General features: G+C 63.1%; 1 protein-coding gene across 1 annotated transcript; it reads left to right on the forward strand.

Moving 5' to 3' along the window:
* Positions 1-1344: 1344 nt before the first annotated feature.
* HCN2 (hyperpolarization activated cyclic nucleotide gated potassium and sodium channel 2) lies at positions 1345-27967 on the forward strand. Its single transcript, XM_056112837.1, has 8 exons — positions 1345-2021; positions 12421-12844; positions 14034-14195; positions 16243-16461; positions 20697-20843; positions 25008-25248; positions 25383-25547; positions 26552-27967. Exons 1-8 carry the CDS (start codon positions 1345-1347, stop codon positions 27262-27264), a joined length of 2748 nt encoding a protein of 915 aa, XP_055968812.1. The 3' UTR covers positions 27265-27967.
* The last annotated feature ends 2 nt before the right edge of the window (positions 27968-27969 follow it).

Genomic DNA, 27969 nt, shown 5'->3' on the forward strand with positions numbered 1-27969 from the left:
AACAGCAGGAAGGGCACTTGCCTTGCTCCCAGCCGACCTGGGGTCAATCTCTGCGGCTCCCTGAGCCCCAACAGGGGTAATTCCTGAGTGTAGAACCCAGAGCATCTCTAAGTGTGACCCAATAAGCCCAGGAAAAACAAAAAAAGAATCACCCACCCCATTGGGGGCGGGACCGGAATACAGCAGGGAGGGCCCCTGCCTGGCAGCAGCTGACCTGGTTCGATCCTCGCCTCCCCATACGGCTCCAGGAGTGGTCCCTGAGCGCAGAGGCAGGAGTAAGCCCTGAGCACCACAGATAAAAAAAAAAAAAAAAACACCACCAAAGTAGCTGCAGGTCCTGGAGGTCGGTTCGGTGGGGGGAAGGAGGATGTTTAAAATGCGGAAATAGAGAATGGGGGGGGCATCCCCAGGGCAGGAGGCAAAGAGTGGCTAGCCTGTGACCTAGGCGTTCTGCCACGTCCCAGGAGACACCCCCACTGCACATGAGGGCTTCCACGGGAGGTGGGGGGGCAGCAGTACCCGCCGAGGGTTTTCTAATGCCTCTCAGGCCTGTTTTCTCATCAGCAGGGCCGGGAGTGGGGACGGCGCGGCGGGGGCTTCCCCCACCCCTTGGCATGAGACTTGGACACTGCCCGGCGATCGCGCGCCCCGCGCAGCCCCAGAGCCAAGGACTCGATCCAGCGCCCTCCAGGGGGGATCCCCGGGATCTGGCGGCCTCTCAAACACCCTTTTATTATGGAAACACTCAAACGTATGGAAAGGAAAGGGGCCGGGACACGGTGGGGCTGGGGGTCGCACGCCCCGCGCCCGGGAGCCCGGGGCAGCCGCCACGCCCCGCCGTGCCTTCCGGACTCCCTCGCCCATCTAGGTTCCGTGACCTTGGACTTGCCCTTGCGCGGCGCGCGCGGCCTCAGTTTCCCCTTTGGAGAACGGGCGTGCGCCGGCCCCAAGGGCGGCCGCGGATCGCGCGTGACCTTGGCGCGTCCCCAACGCAACCCCTCTCGGCCTCAGTGTCCCGGGCGCGCGGCGCCCGGGGAAGGGGCGGGGTGGGGGGGGAGGGGAAGCCAGGGGCCTCAGTTTCCCCTCCTGGGAGCGCGCGTGGGCGGGCCCCCCGCGTCGCGCGTGACCTTGGCGCGGCCTCAGTTTCCCCGCCGCGGGGGCGGGGAGGCGACGAGCGGAGGAGGGGAGGGGGCGCCGGGGGCGGGGCTCCGCGCGGCCCCGCCCCGCGCCCCCGGCCCCGCCCCGACGCTCCGCCCCCGGCCCCGCCCCGCCTCCCCCTCCCTCGGGCTCCGGCCGGCGGCGGCGGCGGCGGCTCCGCTCCGCACTGCCCGGCGCCGCCTCGCCATGGACGCGCGCGGGGGCGGCGGGCGGCCCGGGGAGAGCCCGGGCGCGACCCCCGCGCCGGGGCCGCCGCCGCCGCCGCCGCCGCCGCCGCCGCCGCCGCCGCCCGCGCCCCCCCAGCAGCAGCAGCAGCCGCCGCCGCCGCCGCCCCCCGCGCCCCCTCCGGGCCCCGGGCCCGCGCCCCTCCAGCAGCCGCCGCCGGCGCGGCCCGAGGCGGGCCCGGAGGCGGCGGACGAGGGCGGCCCGCGCGCCCGGCTCCGCAGCCGCGACAGCTCGTGCAGCGGTCGCCCGGGCACCCCGGGCGCGGCCAGCACGGCCAAGGGCAGCCCGAACGGCGAATGCGGGCGCGGCGAGCCGCAGTGCAGCCCCGCGGGGCCCGAGGGCCCGGCGCGGGGCCCCAAGGTGTCGTTCTCGTGCCGCGGGGCGGCCGCGGGGCCCACGCCGAGCCCGGGCGCGGGGCCGGGGCCGGCGGACGAGGCGGCCAGCGAGGAGGCGGGCCCGGCGGGGGAGCCGCGCGGCAGCCAGGCCAGCTTCATGCAGCGCCAGTTCGGGGCGCTCCTGCAGCCCGGCGTCAACAAGTTCTCGCTGCGGATGTTCGGCAGCCAGAAGGCCGTGGAGCGCGAGCAGGAGCGCGTCAAGTCGGCGGGGGCCTGGATCATCCACCCGTACAGCGACTTCAGGTGGGGCGCCCCGCGAGGAGGAGGAGGAGGAGGAGGAGGTGGCGGAGGTGGCATGCACGCGCGCGCGGCGCGGAGCCGGAGGGGGGGACCCGTCCTTGGAGCGCCTCGGGGAGGGCGGGGCCGCGCGCCCCGCGGGTGACCTCGGGGTCCCTCGGTGACCTCGGGGCGCGCGTGCCGGGAGCCCCCGAGCGCCGCCCCGGGAAGGGGCGCGGGTCTGCGGCGGCGGGGGGCGGGCGAGACCCCGGCGCGCCCCCTCCCACGCACCCTGACCTCCCCCGCCCGGCGGGGCGCGCGTCACCCGGGGGTGAACGGCGAGGGGCGAAGAGGACGAATAGAGGGGAACGTGGGCGCCGGGAGGCGGCGGAGCGGAAGGAAGGAAGGAAGGAAGGAAGAAGGCGGCGGGGAAGGAAAGGAAGGACGCGCCCGGGGGTGGCGGGGGCCGGGGGGGGGGGGTGGCGGCCGGCGCGGAACGGGTTAAGCGGCCGGCGCGGGCTCCCCACGGGTCCACCTGTGTCCCGCTACCGGGAGGCGCGGCGGCCCGAGGCCCCCCATCCCGTCGGGGCGGGAGGCGGGGGGCTCCGTGCCTGCGGGGTCTCCTCCCGGCTGGAGCCGAGCCGCGGGCCCATGTGTCGGGGAGGGGGCGTGTGTGTCGCCGCCGCCGTGGACGGAACCGGATCGTGCGTGGCCGGGCTCCGCGCGCACGGCCCCGGCGGCGGCGGCGGCGGCGGCGGGGCCGGGCGGCTCGGCGCGTCCTCTGGCCTGCCAATGGGCACCGCGCGCGGACGCCCCGCTGCCTGCCGCGGCGGGCGTGTGTAATCACGAGCATGTGACTGCGGGGGTGGGGGTCCCCGGGGCGGCGGCGGGGGGCAGCGCCGGAGGCGTGGCCGCAGAAGGCGTGCCTGACGCATTCTCCCACCGCCCCGGGGGGCTGTTGTCCGTCGTGGGGTCGGGTCCGCTTGGGTGGGCCGCGGGGGTGAGTCGCGTGCGAGGGGACGAGGCGATGTGGCTGCGAGGGGGCGTGTGTGAGTTTGGGTGTCCCGGACCCCGTGTGCCAACCCCCCCTGGCCTCCCGCCCCCCACAAGCTGATACCCTGAGCGCTGGCTCGCCGGGCGGTAGAGCCTTCAGCACCATGGACAGAAGCCTGGGCGCCTCTGGGACCGGGAACCCCAAGTCTGACCTCTTTTAGGGTGGGAATTTCTCCTGGATTCACCCAGCGAGGAAAGGGAAGACTTTGGGATACCTCTTTTCCTTGGAAAACCCCAGGATTGACAGCTGGAGAAACTGAGGCTCAGGGCCGCTCACTTCTTCCAAGCACCGAGAGTCCAGGATTTTTGTTTGTTTTTGTTTTGGAGCTGGCAGCCGGCTGTACTCAGGGCTGACTCCTGGCTCTGCACCCAGGAATTACTCTGGTGGAACTCGTGGCGGGGGTGGGGGTGTGGGGAGGGCCTGTGGGATACCGGGGTTTGAACCCAGGTCTGATGCATGCAAGGCCAGAGTCCTCCCCACTGGACTATGCGCCAGCCCGAAAAAATCTAGGATTTTAGCCCTCCCACTCGAAGGCCTTCCTCGGATGTGATACAGACTGAGTTTACTGGCAGGTTCCTGAGTTTGGGGCGCAGCTGGCACTGAGAAGGGTGCAGAGGGGGTGCGTCTGGATCTGCCCTGATCAGCGCAGGAGCTCAGTGCCCAGGCTGGGCCAGCTAGTGTGTCAGTTTTTCCTTTTGGTCTGGCAGCGGGCATGAATTTGGTTTTCAAATGTCCCTGGTCTTTGCCTCGTCCACCCCACTCCACTGAGAATGACAGGCTGGCCTAGAAGATGACCCAAAAGGATTAGGGAGCCCCAGGACGGATCCCTGACACCGCAGAGCCCTCTAAGAATCCCTGGGAGCAGTGACCCCTGAGCACTGAGCTGCGAGCTGTCCCTGAACACTGAACACTGCTGATGTAGCCCTAACATCCCTCCTACACATGAGAGAGAGAGAGAGAGAGAGAGAGAGAGAGAGAGAGAGAGAGAGAGAGAGAGGCTGGTGTAGCCGGCGACCCTGGGCTGGTTCCCCATCCCATCTTCAGTTGCTCTGGCACAGCTGTGAGTGATAGAAAGTACGGGGCACAGGCTGATATGGAAGGGTCTGATTTGCTTCTCCCCTGGAGTCTCTTTGTTTGCTTTCTCATACAGAAAGAGAAGTCGGGGGCAGGACTGGTAGGACAAGGGGACGGGTACTTACTTGCCTTGCACTCAGTCAACCCGGGTTCAATCCCCCCCGACACACCCCGAACAACACTAGGAGTAATTCCTGGGTGCAGAGCCAGGAACAGGGCCTTAGTATCACTGGGTGGACCTCCCCCAATGAAGGGCAGTGGGCACTGTGGGGTGAGGGCTATGGGAGTCAGGCATGCCATGTGGTCCTGTTGTGAGGAAGGGGTAAACCAAGGCAGCAGGGTGTGGCTTGTGGCTGAGACTGGGGGAGTAAAGTCACAATCAAGTTTTTTCAAACTTAAAGAGCCCGGCAAGCTACTGAGAGTATCTCGCCCGCATGGCAAAGCCTGGCAAGCTCCCCGTGACGTATTCGATATGCCAAACACAGTACCAACAAGTCTCACAATGGAGACGTTACTGAGCCCGTTCAAGCAAATCGATGAACAATGGGAGGACAGTGACAGTGACAGTGACAGTGACAAGACGAGTTGAGACCCGGGCACTGGAGGAGTAGGACAGTGGGGAGGGGCCTTGCCTTGCACATCGCAGACATAGGTTTGATCCCATGCACCATATAAGGTCCCCTGAGCCCGGCCAGGAATGCTCCCTGAGCACAGAATCAGGTGTAAGCCCTGAGCACTGCTGGGTGTGGCTCCCCAAACAAACAAATAACCAAAAATTAACAACAAAACAAAAAGATTAGCCTGGGGGTCTCCTTGGCCAGGAGCAGAGATTTCGCATGCGGGAGCCCCCAACTCTGTCCTGCCACTGGCGCGGGCATCCTCCGAGCATCAGGAAGATAGGAGTGTGGCTTGCTTGGGGCCAGCGGGCCCCCACGGTGGGGGTTCCTCCTGTGGCAGGAGCTCTGGGCCAGGCTGGCACATTGGGCCTCGCCCCTGCGCTGCCTCTGACCAGCCCTGAGTCTCTCTGGGTACCCCACGGGTGAGACAGGTGTGGTGTGAGGGAAAGGAGGGGCCTTCACTATCTCCACTGTGCCTCCCTCCTGGGAATTGGCGGCCCTTTGGGGGGCAGCCCCTGCCCGTGCGGCCTCTCCATCTGGCCCAGCCTCCTCTGTTCTGGTGGCACCAACATTTGCCTCCCATGATGCTCCCCGGCCCAGCCCCTGTCGTCCAGGAGTCACCGTCCCATGAGGTCCTGGTCATATTGTCAGCAGGCATCCAGGGAGGAAGTGGCATGTCGTCCCATGGACACGTCCTCTCCCGGAGGTGCTCCAGGAGCATTGGGGGGTGCTCCCTGAGCGTCACTCCAGAACACTAAAGGGCACATCCCAGGAGCCAGAGGGAGGAGGGGGTGGCAGTCCAGAATCATCCTGGGGAAGAGTGGGGAAAGGTGCTCCAGGGGCATTGTGGAAGTGCTCCGTCAGCATTAGGAGAGGAACATGGGAGAGGTGCTCCAGGAACGTGAGGAAGGTGCTCCAGGAACATGGGGGTGATTCTCCAGGAACTTGGGAGAGGGGCTCCAGAAAGCCCTGGGGAGGTGCTCCAGGAAGCCATGGAGAGGTGCTCCAGGAAGCCCTGGGGAGGTGCTCCAGGAAGCCATGGAGAGGTGCTCCAGGAAGCCCTGGGGAGGTGCTCCAGGAAGCCCTGGGGAGGTGCTCCTGGCAGAGAAGCACTTAGAGCAATCCATTCTAGGGGCCTCGGGCAGGGTCGGGACTCAAGGCACAGCGCAGAAACCCAGGGCATTTGCCTTGGATACCCCAAAAAAAGAGCTCTCTGAGGGGAGGGGGTGGGGGCCAGAGCACCCATCTCCCAACTGGGGTGTCGCTCCCCCCCCCCTCACTGGCCCCTCACATGGCCGTCCCTAGTGAAGGGACAGTCGTGGTGGGTGGGGGCCTGGGCACAGCTGGGCTCTCTTCCTGGAGTGCTGGCCTGCGGTGAGGGGTGACCACCCAGAGATTTGGGGGAGCTGCTCCCCATATCCCTACTTCATGTCTACTGCGCCCTCCCCGCTGCCGCTCCCCTCCCCCACACCTCCCGGGATCCCTCCGGGGTCCCACTGCTCTCTTCCGTTCCCCCAGAGGTCTTCAGAGGACCGTGACGGAGCCCAGAAATCTGGGTCACAGCCTCTGAGGTCCTGCTGGGCACTGGGGGGAGGACCGACGCACCCGGGAGCTATGGGGGCACCGGGTCCTCCCCCTACAGCCCCCCAGATCAGCGGGCGATCAGGATGTGGCCGAGGGGCGCTGCCAAGCTCTGTGTAAGTTCTGGGCATCAGCCCCAAATTATCCCGAGTGGGGCCCTGGCCCCGGCCCAGCCCGAGGGCGTGTGGGATGGGGGCCGCGGGCAGCGGCCCAGCCAGCTGGGAGGACAGAACCGCTCGGACCTTCTTCCCTCCACAAGGGTTTGCTTTTCTTCCTTTTGTGTTGGGGCCGCACCAGGCGGTGCTGGGGTGCAGCTCACAGCTTGGGGGGCGTGCCTGGTGGTGCTCAGGGCACCACGAGGGGACGACGGGGCCAGATCCCAGCCAGGGGTCCTGCTGGCCAAGCTTGCGCCCCGAGGCTTTGAGCTGCCTTTAATTCCCGGGCTGGATGCGGGCTCCTCTCTGTCCCCCTCCCCCAGGCTCCGTGTCCTAATCTGAGCCCCGCTTGGATCTGTGAATCCAGATCCCAGGGCTCAGCCCCTAATCCGCTCTCCCCAGCTCCCCAGTAATCACCGGCCTCTGGAGCCCCGCTAAGCCCTCGGATTTCTCCCCCGCCCCCGCCGTGTCTCCCCCCCCCCACCCCCCCCCCACCCCCCCCCCACCCCCCCCCGCCTGCCTCCAGCACCGCCTCTCCGCCAGCTCCTGGATACCCACCCCTCAGCTCTGTGACCCTATGGGGGGCTGGCTGCCCAGCGCTCCCTGAAGCTGGGGATACCCAGAGATCGCAGGGCTCACAGTGGAAATTGGAAGTGGGGTGCATCGTGGGTTGGAGGCAGGAGGGTGACCCCCTTGTGTGAGCAGAGACGTGTGGGCGGGGGGAACCCATGAAAGTCAGTATAGGGCTGAAAAGTGCCAAAAGGTGCCAGGAGCTGAGGCCTGGGGCACCCCACATGATTGCCAGATCTGCGGGCCTCGGCTTCTCTCTCCAGTTGCCTGGTCTGTGGAGCGGCAGGAAAGTCCTGAGCATTGCGGGGAGGGACCCTCGGAGCCTCCCTGTGAGATAAGGGAGAGATTAAAACCTTTGGGTTTTCTTGGCGGGGAAGGGATGGGTGTTTGGGTTCAGGGGCCACACCTGGTATGCTCTGGCGCTGCTCCAGAGCATGGGGAGGTGCTCCAGGAACACGGAGGAAGTGCTCCAAAAGCATGGGAAGGTGCTCCAGGAGCATGGGGAGGTGCTCCGGGAACATGAGGAGGTGCTCCGGGAACATGAGGGAGTGCTCCAAAAGCATGGGAAGGTGCTCCAGGAATATGAGGGAGTGCTCTAAAAGCATGGAAAGGTGCTCCAGGAACATAGGGAGGTGCTCCAGGAGCATGGGGAGATGCTCCAGGAGCATGGGGAGGTGCTCCAGGAACATGAGGGCGTGCTCCAAAAGCATGAGAAGGTGCTCCAGGAACATGGGGAGGTGCTCCAAGAACATGGGGAGGTGCTCCAGGAGCATGGGGAGGTGCTCCAGGAACATGAGGGAGTGCTCTAAAAGCATGAGAAGGTGCTCCAGGAACATGGGGAGGTGCTCCAGGAATATGAGAGAGTGCTCCAAAGGCATGAAGAGGTGCTCCAGGAGCATGGGGAGGTATTCGGAGCATCCTGTGGTTGCAGAGACTGCGATGGGGCATGGCTGGCACCTTCATCGGTGCCGTCTCCTCCCCTCCGGGTCTTTGTCTGTAAGGTTGGTCATTGTGTCCAGCCAAGTGTGGGTCCCTGGTCAGAGCTTGGTCCACAGGATGAGCTGACCTCACCTGGCCCCTGCTTGGCCTGATGCCACCCAGGGGCTGGGACTCCCCCACCCCAGCAGGAATGTGGGGTTTGGGAGGAGGAAGAGGCTTAGAAACTAAAGTGTTCAGTCCCCAAGGGGCCAGAGCGATAGTACAGCGAGGGATGGGGGGCGGGGGGGGTGCTGGTCTTGCCCTCAGCTGACCCAGGTTTGATTCTCAGCATCCCATAAGGGTCCCAGCACTGCCAGGAGGGATCCTTGAGCACAGAGCCAGGAGGCAGTCCTGAGCATCACCGTTTGTGGCCCCCAAACAAAATTTCAAAAAGTAAATAAATAAAACTCCTGTAGATATGGATTTTTTTTCTTTTTGGGTCACACCCAACGGTACTCAGAGGTTACTCCTGACTCCACACTCAGGAATTACTCCTGACGCTGCTTGGGGGACCCTATGGGATGCTGGGGATCGAACCTGGGTCAGCCCACTACGAGGCATACAGCCTCCCCGCTGTACTATCGCTCCGGTTCCAATGCAGGGGATATGTTTGTTGTTGTGGGGGTCAGTCCTGGCAGTGCTCGGGGGCCACATGGTGACGGGGAATGAAGCCGGGACCCTGACCCGCAGAGCCAGTCCAGCCCCTCAAACTCTGCCCCAGGCCTCCCTTTTGGTTTCAAAACTCCCCACCCCTGTTTTCTAGATTTCCGTGGTGGTTTCTACTACACCCTGTTTTGGGAACCCTCAGATCTGTGGTTTCTAGGCTTCCCCTGACCCTCTGGACTAGCTCAGAAGTGTATACTGCAGGGACATTTTACCCACCGAGAAAGAGCACTTAGAGGAAGAGCCTTTAAGATTGGGTAACTCCACACTTCCCACATGTCAGAACCGGTCTCTATCACTTTTTTTTTTGAGGGGGTGTGGGGATCACACCTGGTGATGCTCAGAGCTGGCTCCTGGCTCTACGCTCGGGAATTACTCCTGGAGGTGCTCGGGGTCCCTATGTGATACTGGGGATTGAACCCGGGTCGGCCGTGTGCAAGGCCAGCGCTGTCCCTGCAGTCCCATCTCTCTGGCCCCAGCTGGGGCCCATTGGCCCTCCTCTGCACCCCGAATCACTGCCCTGCTGGCCAGCCCCTCAGTCATGGCCTGCTCCCCCATGTCAGAAGGCTCCTCAGGACTGAGGGACGTGTGTATGCTGGCAGGGCTCTGCCAAGGTCACGGGCAGGAGAGCCCAGTGGATGGAGCCTTCAGCCTCTGGGCATCTTCCAGAGCTCTTGGCTCCGTCACCCTCGTCTCGGTCCAGATCACTTTGGAGTTTTCTGGGTTTTTTTTTCCCTCTTCCTTTTGGCCAATTTCCTGGGGATCAATTCCCCGAAGTGGAGGAGCAGGCTGGCCCTCCCGCCGGGTGCGGTGTGGCGCTGGGACCTTTGTCGGTGCTCCCGAAATAGATGCTCTCTGTGGCCAAGGAGCCGCGCGCATTATTTACTGCTGCTAATTTGGGCGAGTGCTCTGGACTCGGGGGTGGGGGGCAGGGGGGCCTGGCACCTGGCGCGCAGGACCGGGACCTGGGCTGGGCTGGGGGAAATGAAAAGCGGGAAGGAAGGGCTGATGGCCGCACACGCTGACCTGGGTTCGATCCCCGGCACCCCAGAGGGTCCCCTGATCCCACTAAGAGTGAGCCCTGAGCTCAGAGCCAGGCGTAAGCCCTGAGCATCACTGAGCGTGGCTCCCCCCGCCCCATCCTCCGTAAATAAAAAAACGTCAAAAGCCGAAGGGCAGAGAGATGGTGCTTGAACAGGCCGAGCACGGGCTTTGCATGCCGGAGGTCTGGGTTGGATCCCCGGCACCGAGTCCCCCACGCACTCCTGATCCCCGAGATAGGAGTAACACCCGCCGAGAGAGAGAGAGAGAGAGAGAGAGAGAGAGAGAGAGAGAGAGAGAGAGAGAGAAACGTAGTAAAGACCTTTCCAAACTGCTGTTTTGCCTGACTCTGAGCGGGACCGTTAGTGACAGAGACCTCAGGGGTCCTTTGGAGGGGCACATGCAGGGCCCACATAATACTTGGGGGTCACTTCTCACCCTGCTGAGGGGACCAGGCAGTGCAGGGGATAGAATAGAGCCTGGCATGGGGTGCCCAGAGCGACCTGAACATTTTTAAAATGTAATATATTTTTGTTGTTTGGGGGTCACACCTGACTCTGCTCAGGGGTTATTTCCAGTCCTGCGCTCAGGAACCACTGCCGGCAGGTTTGGGGGACCCTGTGGGGTGTCAAGGATTGAACCTGGGTCAGCCACGTGCAAGGACAGCACCCTCCCCACAGTTCTATCTCTCCGGCCCCATATCATTTGGCATCTAGCCATAGTTCAGTGGCCGTGAAAGGAAGACAGTGTTACAAAGTGTATATTGAGTTAAGGCCATTCACAGTATTGAGCAACCATCACCCGTTTCCAGAACATTCCGTGTCCCCCAGAGGAAGTCCCACCCCCATCGCCAGGGACCCGCTCGCCCTTCTCCCACAGCCCCGAACCTCTGAACCCACTTCCTGTCTGCGGAGGGGTCTCTTCTAAACATTTCCTTCTCTGGGTCCCACCCTGGTGTGGGTGGGGTGACCTTGGGTTCACCCCCACGATTTGCATCACGTTAAATATGCAAATGTGCTTCATTTAATTACATATCCACAATCACCTATGGGTTTTATATTTTGGTAAGGTTTTGTAGGTTTTTTTTTTGTGTGTGTGTGTGATGGACACATCTGGCAGTGCTCCGGGATGTCCTGGGAGGGTGGGTTCGGTCTCTCCCTGAGCATCCTGGGTTCCAGGGCTGTCCCTGTGGGGCAGGGGGTCGGAGCTACGGATCCCTGCGTGGCCGTGGGGTCCGGGTTTGCTCACCTCTTGGCCCCAGCCGGTGGGGCTGGGAGTGTGAGGGATACCGCTGCGGGAGGCAGAGCCCTGGGGCGTCTGGGGTGCAAGGGAGGAACCAAGTGTCGGGGGCTGGCAGCAGATGCTGTGGAATGTTCTGAGGAGGTGCCAGTTTTCCCTCGGAGAATCCCATTTTCTCGAGTGCTTTGGAGCCGGGCATGCGTCCATGTGGCTCAGTCGCTCCTGCCTTGTGGGGGGAGGCGGGGGAGACGCTTGATTGGGAACATGAAGCTGGGCCGCAGTGGACAGGCCCTTCTCCCGCTGTGCTGCCCAGTGGGGGGGGGGTTGGTTCTCGTTTGTTTCAGTTTGGGGGCCACACCCCGCGCTTGGGCGATCCTGCGATGCCAGGAATCGAACCTGGGGCTCTCATGTGCAAGTCCACGTGGGCTCTAGGCTGACAGGCCATCGCCAGCCCACGCACCTCCCCACCCCCAGGTGGAATTTGAGAACTGACCTTGGGTACCGGTTCCTGTGCTTGTGTTTTCCTTCCCTTGAGTGGAGGTGGCATCTCTGGTGATGCTCAGGGTCTGCTCTGCTCAGGAGAGCACTCCCATCCGTGCTCAGGGGACCATGCGGTGCCGGGAATCGAACCCAGGCAGTCCGCTTGCAAAGCCCGCACCCAACCCACTGGGCCATCTGTCTGGTCTGTGTTTTTTGTTGTTCCTTTGTTTTTGTTTTGGAGTCCCATCCAGCAATGCCCAGGACTGGCTCGTGACTCTGTGCTCAGAGGCCATTCCTGAGGTGGGGGAGGGGGTGTCAGGGGACCCTATGGGATGCTGAGGATCAAACCCGGATCGGCTGCGTACAAGGCGAGCGTCCTCCCTGCTGTCCTATCTCTCTGGCTCTATCTCTCCGGTCTGGTGTGGGTGTTTTTAGGCATGGAAGGCATCATCCATCAGTACTGGAGGGGGGGGTATATTTTTCACATCAGAGGCTCCGCGCCCGGGACAAGTCCATCCTTGTTCAGATTCCTCCACATGCCACCGGTGCCTGGCCCTGGCTCCTCCCCGTCTCCCACTCCAGGGAGCCCCCAGAAACGGGGACACAGCCCTGACCCTTTCTCCATCTCCCTCCCACCTCTCCCTGGGCCTCTGTGTCTCTCTCCCAGCGTGTTAAGCCACTGGACTCTCCTTGCTCTGTCCCTGATGTTTTTTGGACCTTTTTGGTCATGGGAAACATTTAATCTATTTTTGAGCGACTTCTTGGGCTTCGGCAAAGGTCTCCTGATTGTTCAAGGAGAGCGGGTCAGAGCCCGGCCAGGGAGAGGAGGGAGGGGCTGCTCGGTGGGGGGCTGGGAGGGCTTCCTGGAGGCGCTGGGCACTTCCGCTCTCCATTCCCCAGGGCCAGAGCCTCCGCTGGGCTGGAGGAGTGCGCTGGGGGGTCCTGGCAGGTGCGTGACCAGCCGCCTCCCCCAGGTTTTACTGGGATTTCACCATGCTGCTGTTCATGGTGGGGAACCTCATCATCATCCCGGTGGGCATCACCTTCTTCAAGGATGAGACCACGGCCCCGTGGATCGTGTTCAACGTGGTCTCGGACACGTTCTTCCTCATGGACCTGGTGCTCAACTTCCGCACGGGCATCGTCATCGAGGACAACACAGAGATCATCCTGGACCCGGAGAAGATCAAGAAGAAGTACCTGCGCACGTGGTTCGTGGTGGACTTCGTGTCCTCCATCCCGGTGGACTACATCTTCCTCATCGTGGAGAAGGGCATCGACTCGGAGGTGTACAAGACGGCGCGCGCGCTGCGCATCGTGCGCTTCACCAAGATCCTCAGCCTGCTGCGGCTGCTGCGGCTGTCCCGGCTCATCCGCTACATCCACCAGTGGGAGGAGGTGCGCAGGGGGCGAGCAGGGGGCCAGGGCGCCCGCGGGGCTGGGCTCGTGACCAGGATGCTCGTGAGAGGGGGAGATGAGCCGCTGGGAAGGGACTGAATGCTACGGGGCTCCCGAGAGGCTTGAATGAATGCAGGGGCGGGGCCGTAAGGCATGCTGTAGGCGGGGCCGCTAGCGCAGGGGCGGGGCTATAAACTAGCCGGTGGGCGGGGCTATAAACTAGCCGGTGGGCGGGGCTTACTGGCATGGGGCGGGGCCACGGAGTAGTCTGGGCGAACTCGCAATATGAGGCGGGGCCCTGACAGTGCTGGGGCGGGGCTCCCGACACTGGGGCGGGGCCATGAATTGTGGGCGGGGCCATGAAGTATTCTATGGCCAGGCTAGCACTGGGGCGGGGCCGTGGTCCTAAAGAGTCTAGGGGCGGGGCCACCAACAGGGAGCAGGCCATAATGATGTTGTGGGCGGGGTTACTCTCAGGGGGCGGGGCCGTGAGGTATGGGCAGGGCTGCTGGTGCAGGGGCGGAGCCCTGAGGTGTGCTGTGGGCGTGGTCCTGAGGTAGGGGAGTGTGGGCGGAGCTGCATGAGTTCAGGGGTGCGGCGGGTGCTCTGGGCGGGCTTGCAGGGTTGGGGAGACAGCTGGTGCTAATGGGGGCACAGCAAGGAGAACCATGGTTGTGGCCAGGGAGCCCTAAGGGCAGAACCTGAGCAGGGTGAGGCAGTGAGTGCCTGGGCGCGAGAGGCGCTGCGGATCGTGGGTAAGGCAGGGTGCACGTAGCTGAGTGCCTTGGCGGGTCACGGATGATGCAGTGCCCCTTCGCTTCGCTATGCCAAGCCAGCGGAGGAATCCACAGCCCCATCGACCATGGGGAAACTGAGGCTCCGAGAAGCCCAGTCAGGCCCGTCTTCCTACATGCAGCTCTGTGCTGTCACACCCGTGGTCGCCCAAGCTTCCAAGGCTCTGAGAGGGGAAGCTGCAGGGGATCCTGGGACAGAAGTGTGAGTGGCCAGCACCTGGCGGATGGGTTTGTGCATCCGGGAGACTGGGGAGCGGCAGGCTGGGTGGGTCATTTTGTGAATGCCAAGGGCCTGCGAGGGCGCAGAGAGGCAAGACGCCCTTTGGGGCTGGAGGCAGGGGTGTTCCTTCGGTGGGCGGGGACTCACGTGCCTCACCCCTCTCCCTGCCCCCCAGATCTTTCACATGACCTACGACCTGGCAAGCGCTGTCATGCGCATTTGCAACCTCATAAGCATGATGCTGCTCCTGTGCCACTGGGACGGCTGCCTGCAGTTCCTGGTGCCCATGCTGCAGGACTTCCCGCGTAACTGCTGGGTGTCCATCAACGGCATGGTGGTGAGTGCGCGTGCGCGGTGGTGGTTGGGGGGTGGCACTGAGCTCTGGGGTTCCGGGGGAGCCACTGGGCAAGGGAGCTCGCGCCAAGGTGCTAATATGGGGAACGTGACAACATAATGTGAAGGGGAGAGCCCTCTCCAAGCTACTAAGCCACACACTCTCCAAGCTTCTAGGCCCCGCCCCTCTAACGACAAGCCCCGCCCTCTGATACTAAGCCCCGCCCTCTGTGAGTATAAGCCCCGCCCTCTTCAAGACCCCCCCTCTCTGTGGCAGGGGCACCTGAACTCTCCGGACCTCAGCCTCTGTGCAGAGGGGAAACCAAGGCCTGGCCACTGTAGGAGAGACTAAGGACCCAGATGCACTAACTGTGCAGAAGGGGAACTGAGGCCCAGAGAGGATCCAAGAGACAAAGTTCAGCTCCCAGTAGAGTGCAGTACCTGAGCTGCTTCCCCCTGGACAACAGTTGGGTTGGAGCACAGTGTGCAGCCCCGGGTCACCAGAGTGCGGGGGAAAGTTTGTCACCCAGAGAAAACTGAGTAGTGTTTTGTGTATGTGTGTATGGGGATTTGTGGTGTCTCTCTCTCTCTCTCTCTCTCTCTCTCTCTCTCTCTCTCTCGCTCTCTGTTTTTTGTGCCACACCTGGCGGTGCTCAGGGCTTTCCTGCTTTCCTGGTTCTGTGCTCAGGGATCACTCCTGGCAGGGCTCTGGAAACCCTATGGGGTGCTGGGAATGGGGACCCCGAGTAAACGGTGTGCAAGGCGGCCACCCTCCCCACTGTACTGTCACCCCCCCCTTTTCTCTTAAACACTTTGTGTGTTTTGGGGCCAGACTCAGGGTGCTCTTGGACTCTTCACCCTTCTGTGCTCTCTCAGTGACCCTGGGACGTGGGAGATGGGACCCGGTGTCCAGCAGGAACAGCCGCAGTGCGCTCGGCCCTCGGAAATGGGTCTCAGAGACTGTTTCTTTCTTTCTTTTTTTTTTTTTTTTTTTTGCTTTTTGGGTCACACCCGGCGATGCACAGGAGTTACTCCTGGTTCATGCACTCAGGAATTACTCCTGGTGGCGCTCAGGGGACCATATGGGATGCTGGGAATCAAACCCGGGTCGGCTGTGTGCAAGGCAAACGCCTTACCTGCTGTGCTATCGCTCCAGCCGCTCAAAGGCTGTTTCTCTCTAGCCTTTTGCCTTGCACACAGCCAACCTGAGTTCTATCCCCGCACCCTATAGGGTCCCCTAAGCCTGGCCGGGAGTGATCCCTGAGCACAGAGCCAGGAATCAGTCCCGAGCAGCACCAGGTGGTTTCTCTGTCCGCTGCTTTCCTTTCCTTTGCTGATGGTGCAAACACGGGGTTGCACACAAGCCTGGCTGTGGTGTGTACTGTGGTGTGTACAGGTCTGCACCCTGCTTTAGTTGTGCTCTCTCATATGCATGGGAAAGCGATTTCCTGCGGTACCCCTCCAACAGAGAAGGGGTGTTGGGATCCCAGAGCCCTGGCTCCCCAGTCAGGGTTCCAAGAGTGGCCGGGCAGTGGGGTGCGGGGGGGGTGTGCAGTGCCAGCAATGGGCACGGGCCAGGACCTTATCCAGGGTGCGGGGGGGTGAGGGGCACAGCCACACAGCGGGTACAGAATGGTCAGGCTGGCGGAGCTGGAGGCAGCGGCCGGCCCAGCGCCTGGTACAGCTGCTGGGCTGAGGCCACTCATTGTCACTGGCCATCAGGCCTCCGGTCCTGTTTCCTGGACAGCACTGTCCCCTCCCCCAGCTGGGTCAGCTGAGGGTGAGCGGTGCCCTGCCTCCTGCCTGAGGCTGGTCTGCATTGGCTTCCGGTGTCCTCAGCTCACTCTCTCTGCCTTCCTGAACTTTCCAGAGCATCCCAGACTCTGCTCAGAAGTCACTGCATCCTCTGGTCTCCCTCTGAGCCTCCGTTTCCCCCAGAATGTCACTTTCTCTTTGATTACCTCTGCAGGCGGGGAGCTCACCCCTGGGGCTTTGGGGTGGGCAGACAGGGAAGGTCCTGGGACTGACTGTACCCCCCCTTCCCTGTGCAGAACCACTCCTGGGGTGAGCTCTACTCCTTTGCGCTCTTCAAGGCCATGAGCCACATGCTGTGCATCGGCTACGGGCGGCAGGCGCCCGAGAGCATGACGGACATCTGGCTCACCATGCTAAGCATGATTGTGGGCGCCACCTGCTACGCCATGTTCATCGGCCATGCCACTGCACTCATCCAGTCCCTCGACTCCTCCCGGCGCCAGTACCAGGAGAAGGTGGGCAAGCCTGAGGTCTGAGGGGGGAGGTACAGCCTGGGATCAGATCGGGGAGGCCCAGTCTGGGATCTGATGGGGGAGGCCCAGCCTGGGATCTGATGGGGGAGGCCCAGCCTGGGATCTGATGGGGGAGGCCCAGCCTGGGATCTGATGGGGGAGGCCCAGCCTGGGATCTGATGGGGGAGGCCTAGTCTGGGATCAGATGGGAGAGGCCCAGCCTGGGATCAGATCGGGGAGGCCCAGCCTGGGATCTGATGGGGGAGGCTTAATCTGGCGTCAGATGGGGGAGGCCCAACCTGGGATCTGATGGGTGAGACCCAGTCTGGGATCTGATGGAGGAGGCCCAGCCTGGGATCAGATCGGGGAGGCCCAGTCTGGGATCAGATCGGGGAGGCCCAGCCTGGGATCTGATGGGGGAGGCCTAGTCTGGGATCAGATGGGAGAAGCCCAGCCTGGGATCTGATGGGGGAGGCCCAGCCTGGGATCAGATCGGGGAGGCCCAGCCTGGGATCTGATGGGGGAGGCCCAGCCTGGGATCTGATGGGGGAGGCCTAGTCTGGGATCAGATGGGAGAAGCCCAGTCTGGGATCAGATGGGGGAGGCCTAGTCTGGGTGGGATCAGATGGGGAAGGCCCAGCCTGGGATCAGATCGGGGAGGCCCCGCCTGGGATCTGATGGGGGAGGCCTAGTCTGGGATCAGATGGGAGAAGCCCAGTCTGGGATCTGATGGGGGAGGCCCAGTCTGGGATCTGATGGGGAAGGCCCAGCCTGGGATCAGATCGGGGAGGCCCAGCCTGGGATCTGATGGGGGAGGCCTAGTCTGGGATCAGATTGGAGAAGCCCAGTCTGGGATCAGATGGGGGAGGCCTAGTCTGGGTGGGATCAGATGGGGAAGGCCCAGCCTGGGATCTGATGGGGGAGGCTTAATCTGGGGTCAGAGGGGGGAGGCCCAACCTGGGATCTGATGGGGGAGACCCAGTCTGGGATCAGATGGGGGAGGCCCAGTTTGGGATCTGATTGATGGGTGAGGCCTAGTCTGGGATCTGATGGGGAAGGCCTAGGCTTGGATCTGATGGAGGAGGCCTAGTCTGGGATCTGATGTGGGAGGCTTAATCTGGGGTCAGAGGGGGGAGGCCCAACCTGGGATCTGATGAGGGAGACCCAGTCTGGGATCAGATGGGGGAGGCCCAGCCTGGGATCTGATGGGGGAGGCTTAATCTGGGGTCAGAGGGGGGAGGCCCAACTTGGGATCTGATGGGTGAGACCCAGTCTGGGATCTGATGGAGGAGGCCCAGCTTGGGATCAGATGGGGGAGGCCCAGCCTGGGATCTGATGGGGGAGGCCTAGTCTGGGATCTGATGGGAGAAGCCCAGTCTGGGATCAGATGGGGGAGGCCTAGTCTGGGTGGGATCAGATGGGGAAGGCCCAGCCTGGGATCTGATGGGGGAGGCTTAATCTGGGGTCAGAGAGGGGAGGCCCAACCTGGGATCTGATGGGGGAGACCCAGTCTGGGATCAGATGGGGGAGGCCCAGCCTGGGATCTGATGGGAGAGGCCTAGTCTAGGATCAGATGGGAGAAGCCCAGTCTGGGGTCAGATGGGGGAGGCCTAGTCTGGGTGGGATCAGATGGGGAAGGCCAGCCTGGGATCTGATGGGGGAGGCTTAATCTGGGGTCAGAGGGGGGAGGCCCAACCTGGGATCTGATGGGGGAGACCCAGTCTGGGATCAGATGGGGGAGGCCCAGTCTGGGATCAGATGGGGGAGGCCCAGTTTGGGATCTGATTGATGGGTGAGGCCTAGTCTGGGATCTGATGGGGAAGGCCTAGGCTTGGATCTGATGGAGGAGGCCTAGTCTGGGATCTGATGTGGGAGGCTTAATCTGGGGTCAGAGGGGGGAGGCCCAACCTGGGATCTGATGAGGGAGACCCAGTCTGGGATCAGATGGGGGAGGCCCAGCCTGGGATCTGATGGGGGAGGCTTAATCTGGGGTCAGAGGGGGGAGGCCCAACCTGGAGTCTGAGGCGGGAAGTCCATCATGGAGTCTGAAGTGGAAGCCCATCGGATTTGATGACGGGTGCCCAGTCTGGGGTCTGAGTGGGGAGGCTCATCCTGGGATCTGAGGGGAAGGCCCAGTATGGGGCCGTGTGGGGAAAGCCCCGCCTTGGGTGTGGGGGAGATGGGGTTGGAGTCTGACAGGGGAAGTCCAACTTGGAGTCTGGGAGGGGAGGCCCAGCTTTGGATCTGATGGGGCAGGCTCAGCCTGGTCCACATCACTCCAGGTGCAGCCTGGAGTCTGAGGGGAATGGCCCAGCTTGGGGGTCTAAGGGTAAGCTACCCCAGAGTCTGCAGGGTGAGTTCACCATGACAGTCTCGAAGAAAGGCCTGAGTAATGTGTTTAGGATGTCATCTGGGGGTGTCCCCAGGACTGAGGATTGGGGGTTCTTTTTTTTTTATGCTTTCTGGGTCACACCCGGCGACACTCAGGAGTTACTCCTGGCTCTGCACTCAGGAATCACTCCTGGCAGTGCTCAGGGGACCATATGGGATGCTGGGAATCGAACCCGGGTCGGCCGCGTGCAAGGCAAACGCCCTACCCGCTGTGCTATTGCTCCAGCCCCAGGACTGGGGATTCTTGAGGGGTCTGTTGGCCATGTTAGGCATGGGGACCCCTGAGGCAGGGCCAGCTTCCAGAGGTGTCTGACTCTGGTGGGTAACCAGGCAGGAAGGGTTGGGGGGCACAGGCTGAGGAGGGGGGCTGGAGCCCAGGAGTTAGACAGCGCAGGGCCCCCCACAGAGCATCAGGGAGCAGCAGGGGCTCTGGGGACCCCTCAAAGAGTGGGGCTCTCGGGGCTGCCCTGGACTGGGGGGTAGTGCTGGGTGGAGCATGGGTCACTCAAGGACAAGCAGGCAGCTCTGGGGGAGCAGGGCAGTCTCACCACAAGCACCGGCCTTCGAGCAGGGGAACCTCCACGGGGTTAGCTGGGGGTGCTCCGGGAGAGCCGCTGGGACCCTGCAAACCAGCCAGCTCTGCAGGTTGACCCTGCTCCGTGCCTCAGTGTCCCCGACTGTGGCCATGGGTGCACACTGAGTTCCCCAGACTTCCTCCAGCGCATCCTCCACCACGGCCCCTGTCTGGCCCGGCAGGCCAGCTGCAGGTCCCCCCACGGCCCCCGCAGTGCCAGGCGGGTCAGCCGGGTCAGCTGGGCCTCATGCCAGGCCACCCGGCTGTCCGGAAGCCGCCGGCCTCACACCCAAACATGAGCGGGTGCCGCCGCCCACTCGCCTGGCAGTCACGGGTTCTGCTGAGCTCAGGGCAGCTGGGGTGGAAGTGAGGGCCGGGGCACCCCTGGGGGTGTCATCCTGGAGACGGCAGGGCCTGGCACCCTCCCCGCCCTCCCCCCCCATGCCCCTTCGGCTGCTGCGGAAGGGCCTGAGCCAGAGACCCGGGGGCGGGGTGAGGGGGAACCAGGGGAGGGTCTCATATCTGGAATCACTTGGAGTCCGGTCCTACTCAGGGAGGGCCAGGGCCGAGATGGGCCTTATTATTATTATTTCTTTGGAGGGGGGTGATTCTCAGGGGTAGTTACTCCTGGCTCTGGCCTGGCTGAGCCAGGTTCGATTCCTCCGCCCCTCTCGGAGAGCCCGGCAAGCTACCGAGAGTTTCTCGCCCTCACGGCAAAGCCTGACAAGCTACCCGTGACGTATTCAATATGCCAAACACAGTAACAATAAGTCTCACGATGGAGACGTTATTGGGCCCACTCGAGCAAATTGATGAACAGCGGGAGGACAGTGACAGTGACTCCTGGCTCTGTGCTCAGGGATCACTCCCAGTGGGGCTCAGGGGACCAAATTGGATGCCGGGGATTCAACCTGGGTCGGCTGCCTGCAAGGCAAGCGCCTTACCCGCTGTTCTTTTGCTCTGGCCCTTTACGTATTTATTTGTTTTGTTTTGTTTTGTTTCATTTTGATTTTGTTGTGGGGCCACACCTGGGGTGCTCTACACTCAGGGATTACCCCTAGGGGGACTAGGGGGACACTAATGAGATGCCAGGGAATGAAAGCCGGGTCGGCCGCGTGCAAGGACAACGCCTCCCCGTTGTCCTATCGTTGTTCTACCCCAAGATCGGTCTTTGCCCAGCCCCCACCACAGGACGAAATTTAACTGGGGGGTTGCATGTGTGGAAGTGCTGTCCTGGGCTGGCCGTCACTGACCCTCTCTCCCCCTGCCACAGTACAAGCAAGTGGAGCAGTACATGTCCTTCCACAAGCTGCCCGCAGACTTCCGCCAGAAGATCCACGACTACTACGAGCATCGCTACCAGGGCAAGATGTTCGACGAGGACAGTATCCTGGGCGAGCTCAACGGGCCCCTGCGGGAGGTAGGCGGGGCCTGGGAGGCCAGGGGCGGGGCTGGACTGGGTGGGCGTGGTTTAAGGGAGGTGGGTGGGATGTGCAGGTGAGCGAGGCTCAGATAACTAGACAACCTCGTGTGAAGGTGGGCGGGACCTGGAAGGCCAGGGGCGGGGCCGGACAGGGTGGGCGTGTCTTGTGGTGGACGGGGCCTCCAGGTGAATAAGGCACATAGAACTGGCTGTGTGTGAGGTAGGCGGGGCCTGGGAGGCCAGGGGCGGGGCTGGACTGGGTGGGCGTGGTTTGAGGGAGGTGGGTGGGGTGTGCAGGTGAGCGAGGCTCAGATAACTAGACAACCTCGTGTGAAGGTGGGCGAGACCTGGAAGGCCAGGGGCGGGGCTGGACAGGGTGGGCGTGTCTTGTGGTGGGCGGGGTCTCCATGTGACTAAGGCACATAGAACTGGCTATGTGTGAGGTAGGCGGGGCCTGGGAGGCCAGGGGCGGGGCTGGACTGGGTGGGCGTGATTTGAGGAAGGTGGGCGGGACCTGGAAGGCCAGGGGCGGGGCCGGACAGGGTGGGCGTGTCTTGTGGTGGGCGGGGTCTCCAGGTGGGCCAGGCACAGAGAATTAGTTGTGTGTGAAGGTACGTGGGGCCCGGGAGGCCAGGGGCGGGGCTGGAAAGGGTGGGCGTGTCTTGTGGTGGTGGGTGGGGTCTCCAGGTGGACGAGGCACATAGAACTAGACAGGTATGTGTGAGGTAGGTGGGGTCTGGGAGGCCGGGGGCGGGGGGACAGGGTGGACTCCAGAAAGACAAGCCATGATTTGTGTGTGTGTGTGTGTGTGTGTGTGTGTGTGTGTACGAGACTTCCAGAGATATTCAGTGTCACGGTTGGTACGTGTCCTTGACCTTGGGGATCCACGGTGGGGGGGGGTTAGCTCATGGGGTCACCATGCATTCACTGCAGGGGTATTCACTATGCTCTGCCCCCACCAGATGAACCCACAGTGGTGTGTGTGTGTGTATGTCTGTATGGGAGGCAATGTCTGAGCCAGGCGGGAGTCCCAGGGGACTCTGCCAGCTCTAGGGCTCTGCGGAGGGAAGGGCCGTGTTGGGGGTGGGGGCAGGCCTGCCCTCAGGTCTGGAGCGGGTAGCAGGACTGCTCGGACTTCCTGGGGGTGGGGCTCAGACGCACACACGGCACATCCTCTCCCTGGCGACCAGCACTCTGGTTAACTCCTCTGGAAACATTCAGTTGTGTCTGATAATTGCTTCCTTCCTCTCATGAGCTGCTTTCCTGAGATGCACCTCCCAGACCACAAAATGCAGCAAAGGGAGCGATTATCAGCCGCTTCCCTGCGAGCAGCCAGCCCCGCAGTCTCCTTGCCCTCCGCAGCCCCTCCAAAGGATCCTGGTGCCGTCCCCTAACCCCTGGCCACTGGTATTTGACAATGTTCACATGGTTACTGGTCCCCAGTGACAAAAGAGATAGAGAGTAGTTCAGTGGGGAAGGCGCTCGCCTGGTAGGAGGCCGACCCAGTTTTTTGTTTGTTTTTCGCTGCTGATCTGGGGATGCTCAGGGGTTACTCCTAGCTCTGCACTCAAGAATTATTCCCGGCGGGATTGGCTTCATGCAAGGCAAGCACCCTACCTGCCGTACTATCACTCCAGCCCCGGTCGACCTGGATTTGATACCTGGCACCCATAGGGTCCCCTGAGCCCTGCCAGGAGTCGGCCCTGAGCACCACTGGGTGTGGCCCAAGAACAGAAACAAAATAGACATTTCTTTTCTTTTTTTCTTTCTTTCTTTCTTTTTTTTTTTTTTTTTGCTTTTTGGGTCACATCTAGATGCACAGGGGTTACTCCTGGCTCTGCACTCAGGAATTACTTCTAGTGGTGCTCAGGGGACCCTATGGGATGCTGGGGATCGAGCCCGGGTTGGCCGTGTGCAAGGCAGACGCTCTACCCGCTGTGCTATCCAGCCCCAAAATAGACATTGCGGACCCGCTCCCACCCGCTGCTTTCCTCCCCCACCTCCCCTCGGCTTTGAGGCTCTGGGATCTGGCACACGAGGCCTGGGAGAGGGCCGGGCTCCCGGGGCCTCCTGGGCCAGGCAGCGATGCCCGTGAGTCCTGCTCTGTGCTGTGGAACGCTGTGTCGCCTCGCTGGGGACGGGCCCCTGGGAGTGCGGGTGGCTGTCGCCTGCCGGGTGCTGGCCCGCTCCAGTTCCCCACGAGCTGCTCGCGCCGCCCTTCTCTCTCCCTGGGGCTCCGGGGCTTCTCTTTCTTCCTCTCGGGTTTTGGTTTTGGGAGCCACACCTGGCGGTGCTTGAGGACTTCTCCTGGCTGGATGCTTGGGGTCAAGGGGTCCCTCCTGGTGGTGCTCGAGGGAGCAGACGGTGCCAGAAATCGAACCCCAGGCCTCCTGCATGCCAAGCGCAGCGCGCCCTTGGAGCCGCGTCCACACCCTCTCTGATCTCATTCATTATTAGCTGGTCTTGGCTCAGGAGTTAAAGTCTGTTGTTGTCATTGTTTTGAGGGGTGGGGGTGGGGGTGGGGTGGTGCAGTGCAGACATTTGGGGGGTGCTGTTTGGGGGTCACAGTCTCACTTGGTTGTTACGCCAGGGCTCAGACAAGGCACGTTGAGGTGGTGCCGGGGATTGAATTCACGGCCTCAAGCCCGCCTGCCTGGTGTTCCAAGCAGAGGCAGAATCCCAGGCCCCCTCTTTGCCTTTCAGTTTTGTTTCTTGTGTGCGTTTGTCCTGGGGTGCGGGTGTGGGGGCGTGTTCTGTGCTTTGTACGGCGGGGGGCTTCCTCAGTGCAGGCCGTGCTCAGTAGGTGCTGAGGACGTGGGTGCCCCACAGAGCAGGTATGCAGTGTTCAGTATTTTCTGGAGTGCCATGTTTCCTGTATGCAGCAGGTACATAATGCATGCTCACTGCAGGGCAGATCCCTTCCCTGCCTGCTGTATACAGCAGGTGCATAATGTGTGCTTACGGTTGGGCAGGTTCCACCCTGTCTGTTGTATGCAGCAGGTGCATAATATGTGCTCAGTGTAGGGCAGACCTGAACCTTGCTGCATACAATAGGTGCACAATGCATGTTCACTGCACAGCAGGCTCCTATCCCTGCCTGCTGTATATAGCAGGTGCATAATGCATACTCACTGGGACCAGAGTGATGAGACCGTGGGGAGGGCATTTGCCTGAAACGTGGCAGACTTGGGTTCAATATCTACCGGCACCTTATATGGTCCCGAACTCACCAGGAGTGATCCCTGAGCACAGAGCCATGAGTAAGCCCTGAGCGCCGCTGGTTGTCCCCCCCCATCCCTAAGCCCCCTCCCCCCGCCTCCTCACAATGCATGATCACTGTAGGGCAGGCCCTGGCCTGCTGTATACAACAGTAACACAGTGCGTGTGTTCCCTGGCAAAGGGTGTGTCCCGAACACTGAGCTCTTTCCCTGGTCCTGGTTTTTCACTGTGATTTTGTTTTTGGGCCTCTCCCAGGAGTACTCAGGGGTTACTCCTGGCCATCCCCAAGGGACCCTCTGTGGTGCTGGGAATTGAACCCTGTCACTCCGGCCCCCTTTCATCGTGTTTTTCTGGCCTTATCACACTGTCACATTGCAGAACGGGCCCATCCTGCACCAGTCTGGGCACCGCCTTCCCTGATAGGCGACATCAAATTTGAGGCTGACTTAGAGGTGAAAATGCATTCGTCAGGGGCTGGAGACAGTACAGTGAGGGGGGCGGGCATTTGCCTTGCACAGAGCCAACCTGGGTTCGATCCTCAACATCCCGTAGGCTCCTCCAAACCCCTCCAGGGGGTGATCCCACCACAGAGCCAAGAGTCAACCCTGAGCATCCCTGGGTGTGGCCCCCCCAAAAGAAACCAAAAAAAAAAAAAAAAGGAAATTCATTTATCTCCTTTCCTAGATGTACAAGCTGAGTGTGTAGGAGATGGCGGGTACGCGTTTGTGTGTCTGTGTACATGCACGTGTGTACGTGTGCATGTGTGTGCATGTCCACGCGTGTGCACGAGTGTATGTGTGGCATGCCTGTGTGCATGTGTCTTTGTGCATACATGTGCACGTGTATGTATATGTGTGCATACATGTGTGTGCATGTGTGTACGTGTGCGCACACGTGTGTCATGCCAGCCCAGCCTCAACCCTGCCTTTTCTCCCCCGCCAGGAGATCGTCAACTTCAACTGCCGGAAGCTGGTGGCCTCCATGCCTCTGTTCGCCAACGCCGACCCCAACTTCGTCACGGCCATGCTGACCAAGCTCAAGTTCGAGGTGTTCCAGCCAGGCGACTACATCATCCGTGAGGGCACCATTGGCAAGAAGATGTACTTCATCCAGCACGGCGTGGTCAGCGTGCTCACCAAGGGCAGCAAGGAGATGAAACTGTCCGACGGCTCCTACTTCGGGGGTGAGCCCAGCAGACTGGTCACCCGGGGTGGGGGGCGGGCACTTTCCAGCAGAGACCTCTATGGGTGGAGGTGGAGGGTGGGGTGGGGTGGGGTGGCCTGCTCCCAACTGAGACCCCCCCGGGCCACCCTGCAGAGATTTGCCTGCTGACCCGGGGCCGCCGCACGGCCAGTGTGCGGGCCGACACCTACTGCCGCCTCTACTCACTGAGCGTGGACAACTTCAACGAGGTGCTGGAGGAGTACCCCATGATGCGGAGGGCCTTCGAGACGGTGGCCATCGACCGCCTGGACCGCATCGGTGAGTGGGCGTGGTGGTGTGTGCCACCCTTTTGACACTTCCTTTCTGCCAGCTCCGTTTGCCCGGGAGATGGGGTTGTTGTTGGGTGTGGGGAGCCTCTGCTCTGTGACCCATCATGGCGGGGTTTCTAGTGAGCCAGGGGAGGGTGCACCCCGGGCTGGCTTGAGGTCCGGTGGTGACAGAAGCTAGGTGGGGAGAAGGAAGGTGGCCCATTCTGGGAGGGTCTCTTACCAGTGGGAAGGAAGGAGGCTTGGGGCTCTGTGTGCATGCAGGATGGGGAGGCTGGCCAGTGGCCTGGCGCAGCCAAGAGGCTGACACAGGTGTCTGTAGACCAAGGCCGTGCTCTGATCTGTGGGGTTTGATGTCAGGCGGTGACACCGAATCCGGAGCTGGAGAGCTGGCCTTGGGGTGTGATGCCCACACTGCACTTCCCCAGAGCACTCGGGGGTGATCCCCGGGCATGGAGCCGGAGGAGGCCCCAAGCAACACTCGGTGTGCCCTCCACACTGCACCCCCCCAGCACCCATCCAAGTCTAGACACTGCCTCCAGCAGGCACTGAGGGGTGTGGTTGGCTGCACACAGTGGGTGCTCCGCTGTTCCGCTCCGGACCCCAGGTGCCGTATTCGGCAGGCTCGCACACAAGTGTGCCCACCTGCTGTGTGCCGGAGGGGCTCCGTGCCACCTAGCTGTGGACAGTAGGTGCTCGATCCTGGCTCCGTGGACAGAGTGGGGGCACCCAAGTGCTAGGTGGGACTCGGTGTGTCTTTATTTTGGGGGGCCTCACCCGGCAGTACTCTGGTTCTGAGCTCAGGGATCCCTCCTGGCGGGGCTCGGTGGGGGATACCCTTCTGGGGTACCGGGTACGGGACCCGGGGACTGCCGAGTGCAGGGCCAGCCGCCCACCCTTGCTTCATTATCTGGCTGGCTTGCCAGCCGGCATACCCTGATCTCGCGCCCCCTTGCCGGACCCTTCCCCACCCCCGCACCCCCGTCCCGTCCGCAGGCAAGAAGAACTCGATCCTGCTGCACAAGGTCCAGCACGACCTCAACTCGGGCGTGTTCAACAACCAGGAGAACGCCATCATCCAGGAGATCGTCAAGTACGACCGCGAGATGGTCCAGCAGGCCGAGCTGGGCCAGCGCGTGGGACTCTTCCCGCCGCCGCCGCCGCCGCAGGTCACCTCGGCCATCGCCACGCTGCAGCAGGCCGTGGCCATGAGCTTCTGCCCGCAGGTGGCGCGGCCCCTCGTCGGGCCGCTGGCGCTGGGCTCTCCACGCCTCCTGCGCCGCCCGCCGCTGGGCGCCGCCACTGCCGCCTCGCCGGGGCCGCCCGCCGCCAGCCCCCCGGGCGCCCCGGTCAGCCCCCGGGCCCCGCGGACCTCGCCCTACGGCGGCGGCGGGGGGCCCGGCTCGCCCGCGGGGCCCCGCGCCGGCCCCGCGCTGCCCGCGCGCCGCCTGAGCCGCGCGTCGCGCCCGCTGTCCGCCTCGCAGCCGTCGCTGCCCCACGGCGCGCCCGGGCCGGGCCCCGCGGCCACGGCGCGCCCGGCCAGCAGCTCCACGCCGCGCCTGGGCCCCGCGCCCCCCGCGGCCCCCCGCACCGCCGCCCCCAGCCCGGACCGCAGGGACTCGGCCTCGCCCGGCGCTGGTGCTGCTGCCGCCGCCGGCGGCCTCGACCCGCTGGACTCCGCGCGCTCGCGCCTCTCGTCCAACTTGTGACCCTCGCCGCGCCGCCCCGGGCTGCGGGGAGGGGACCCGGGCAGGGGGCCGGGGGGCGCCGCCCAGACCAAAGCCATGCCACTGCGCTGCCCGGCCGCCCGCCCGCCGCCCGCCCCAGAAGCCATAGAGGAGACGTAGGTAGTTGTAGCCGGACGGGCGGGCCCGGGCGCCCGGCGGGCGGCCCCCTCCGCGCCCCGCCGACCCCCCTCATCGCCCCCGCGCCCACCCACATCGCCCCTGCCCGGCGGCGGCCTCGTGCGCGCGCGGACCCGTGCGAGGGGCTTCCCTTCACCTCGGTGCCTGAGTTTCCCCCCAGACGTCGGCCGGGGGGACGGGCCGGCCCGAGAGGCGGTGGCCGCGGTGGCCGCCGCGCGTCCCGTCCGAGGAGGACCTGGTCAGTGCAATACGTGGCCCGCCGGCTTCCGCTGCCCCCCACGCTCACGCAATAACCGGCCCGGCCCCTGCCCCAGCGCGTCCGTCCGTCCGCGGTGACCTCCCCCGAGCGGGCGCCTCGGCTCTTACCCCCTCCCCGCGCCTCTGCCCACAGCCAGGGGCGCGGGGGCAAGGCCGGGGGTCCCCGCCGTCGAGATGAATGTACTGACGAGCTGAGGCAGCAGCCCCCTCCCCACCGCGCCACCCCCCCAGGCCCCACTAACCCCCGACACCCCCCATTCCGCGCAATAAACGACAGCATTGGCGCCCAGC

This window comes from Sorex fumeus, unplaced genomic scaffold (genome assembly GCF_029834395.1).
Source record: "Sorex fumeus unplaced genomic scaffold, SorFum_2.1 ptg000019l, whole genome shotgun sequence".
NCBI lineage: Eukaryota > Metazoa > Chordata > Mammalia > Eulipotyphla > Soricidae > Sorex > Sorex fumeus.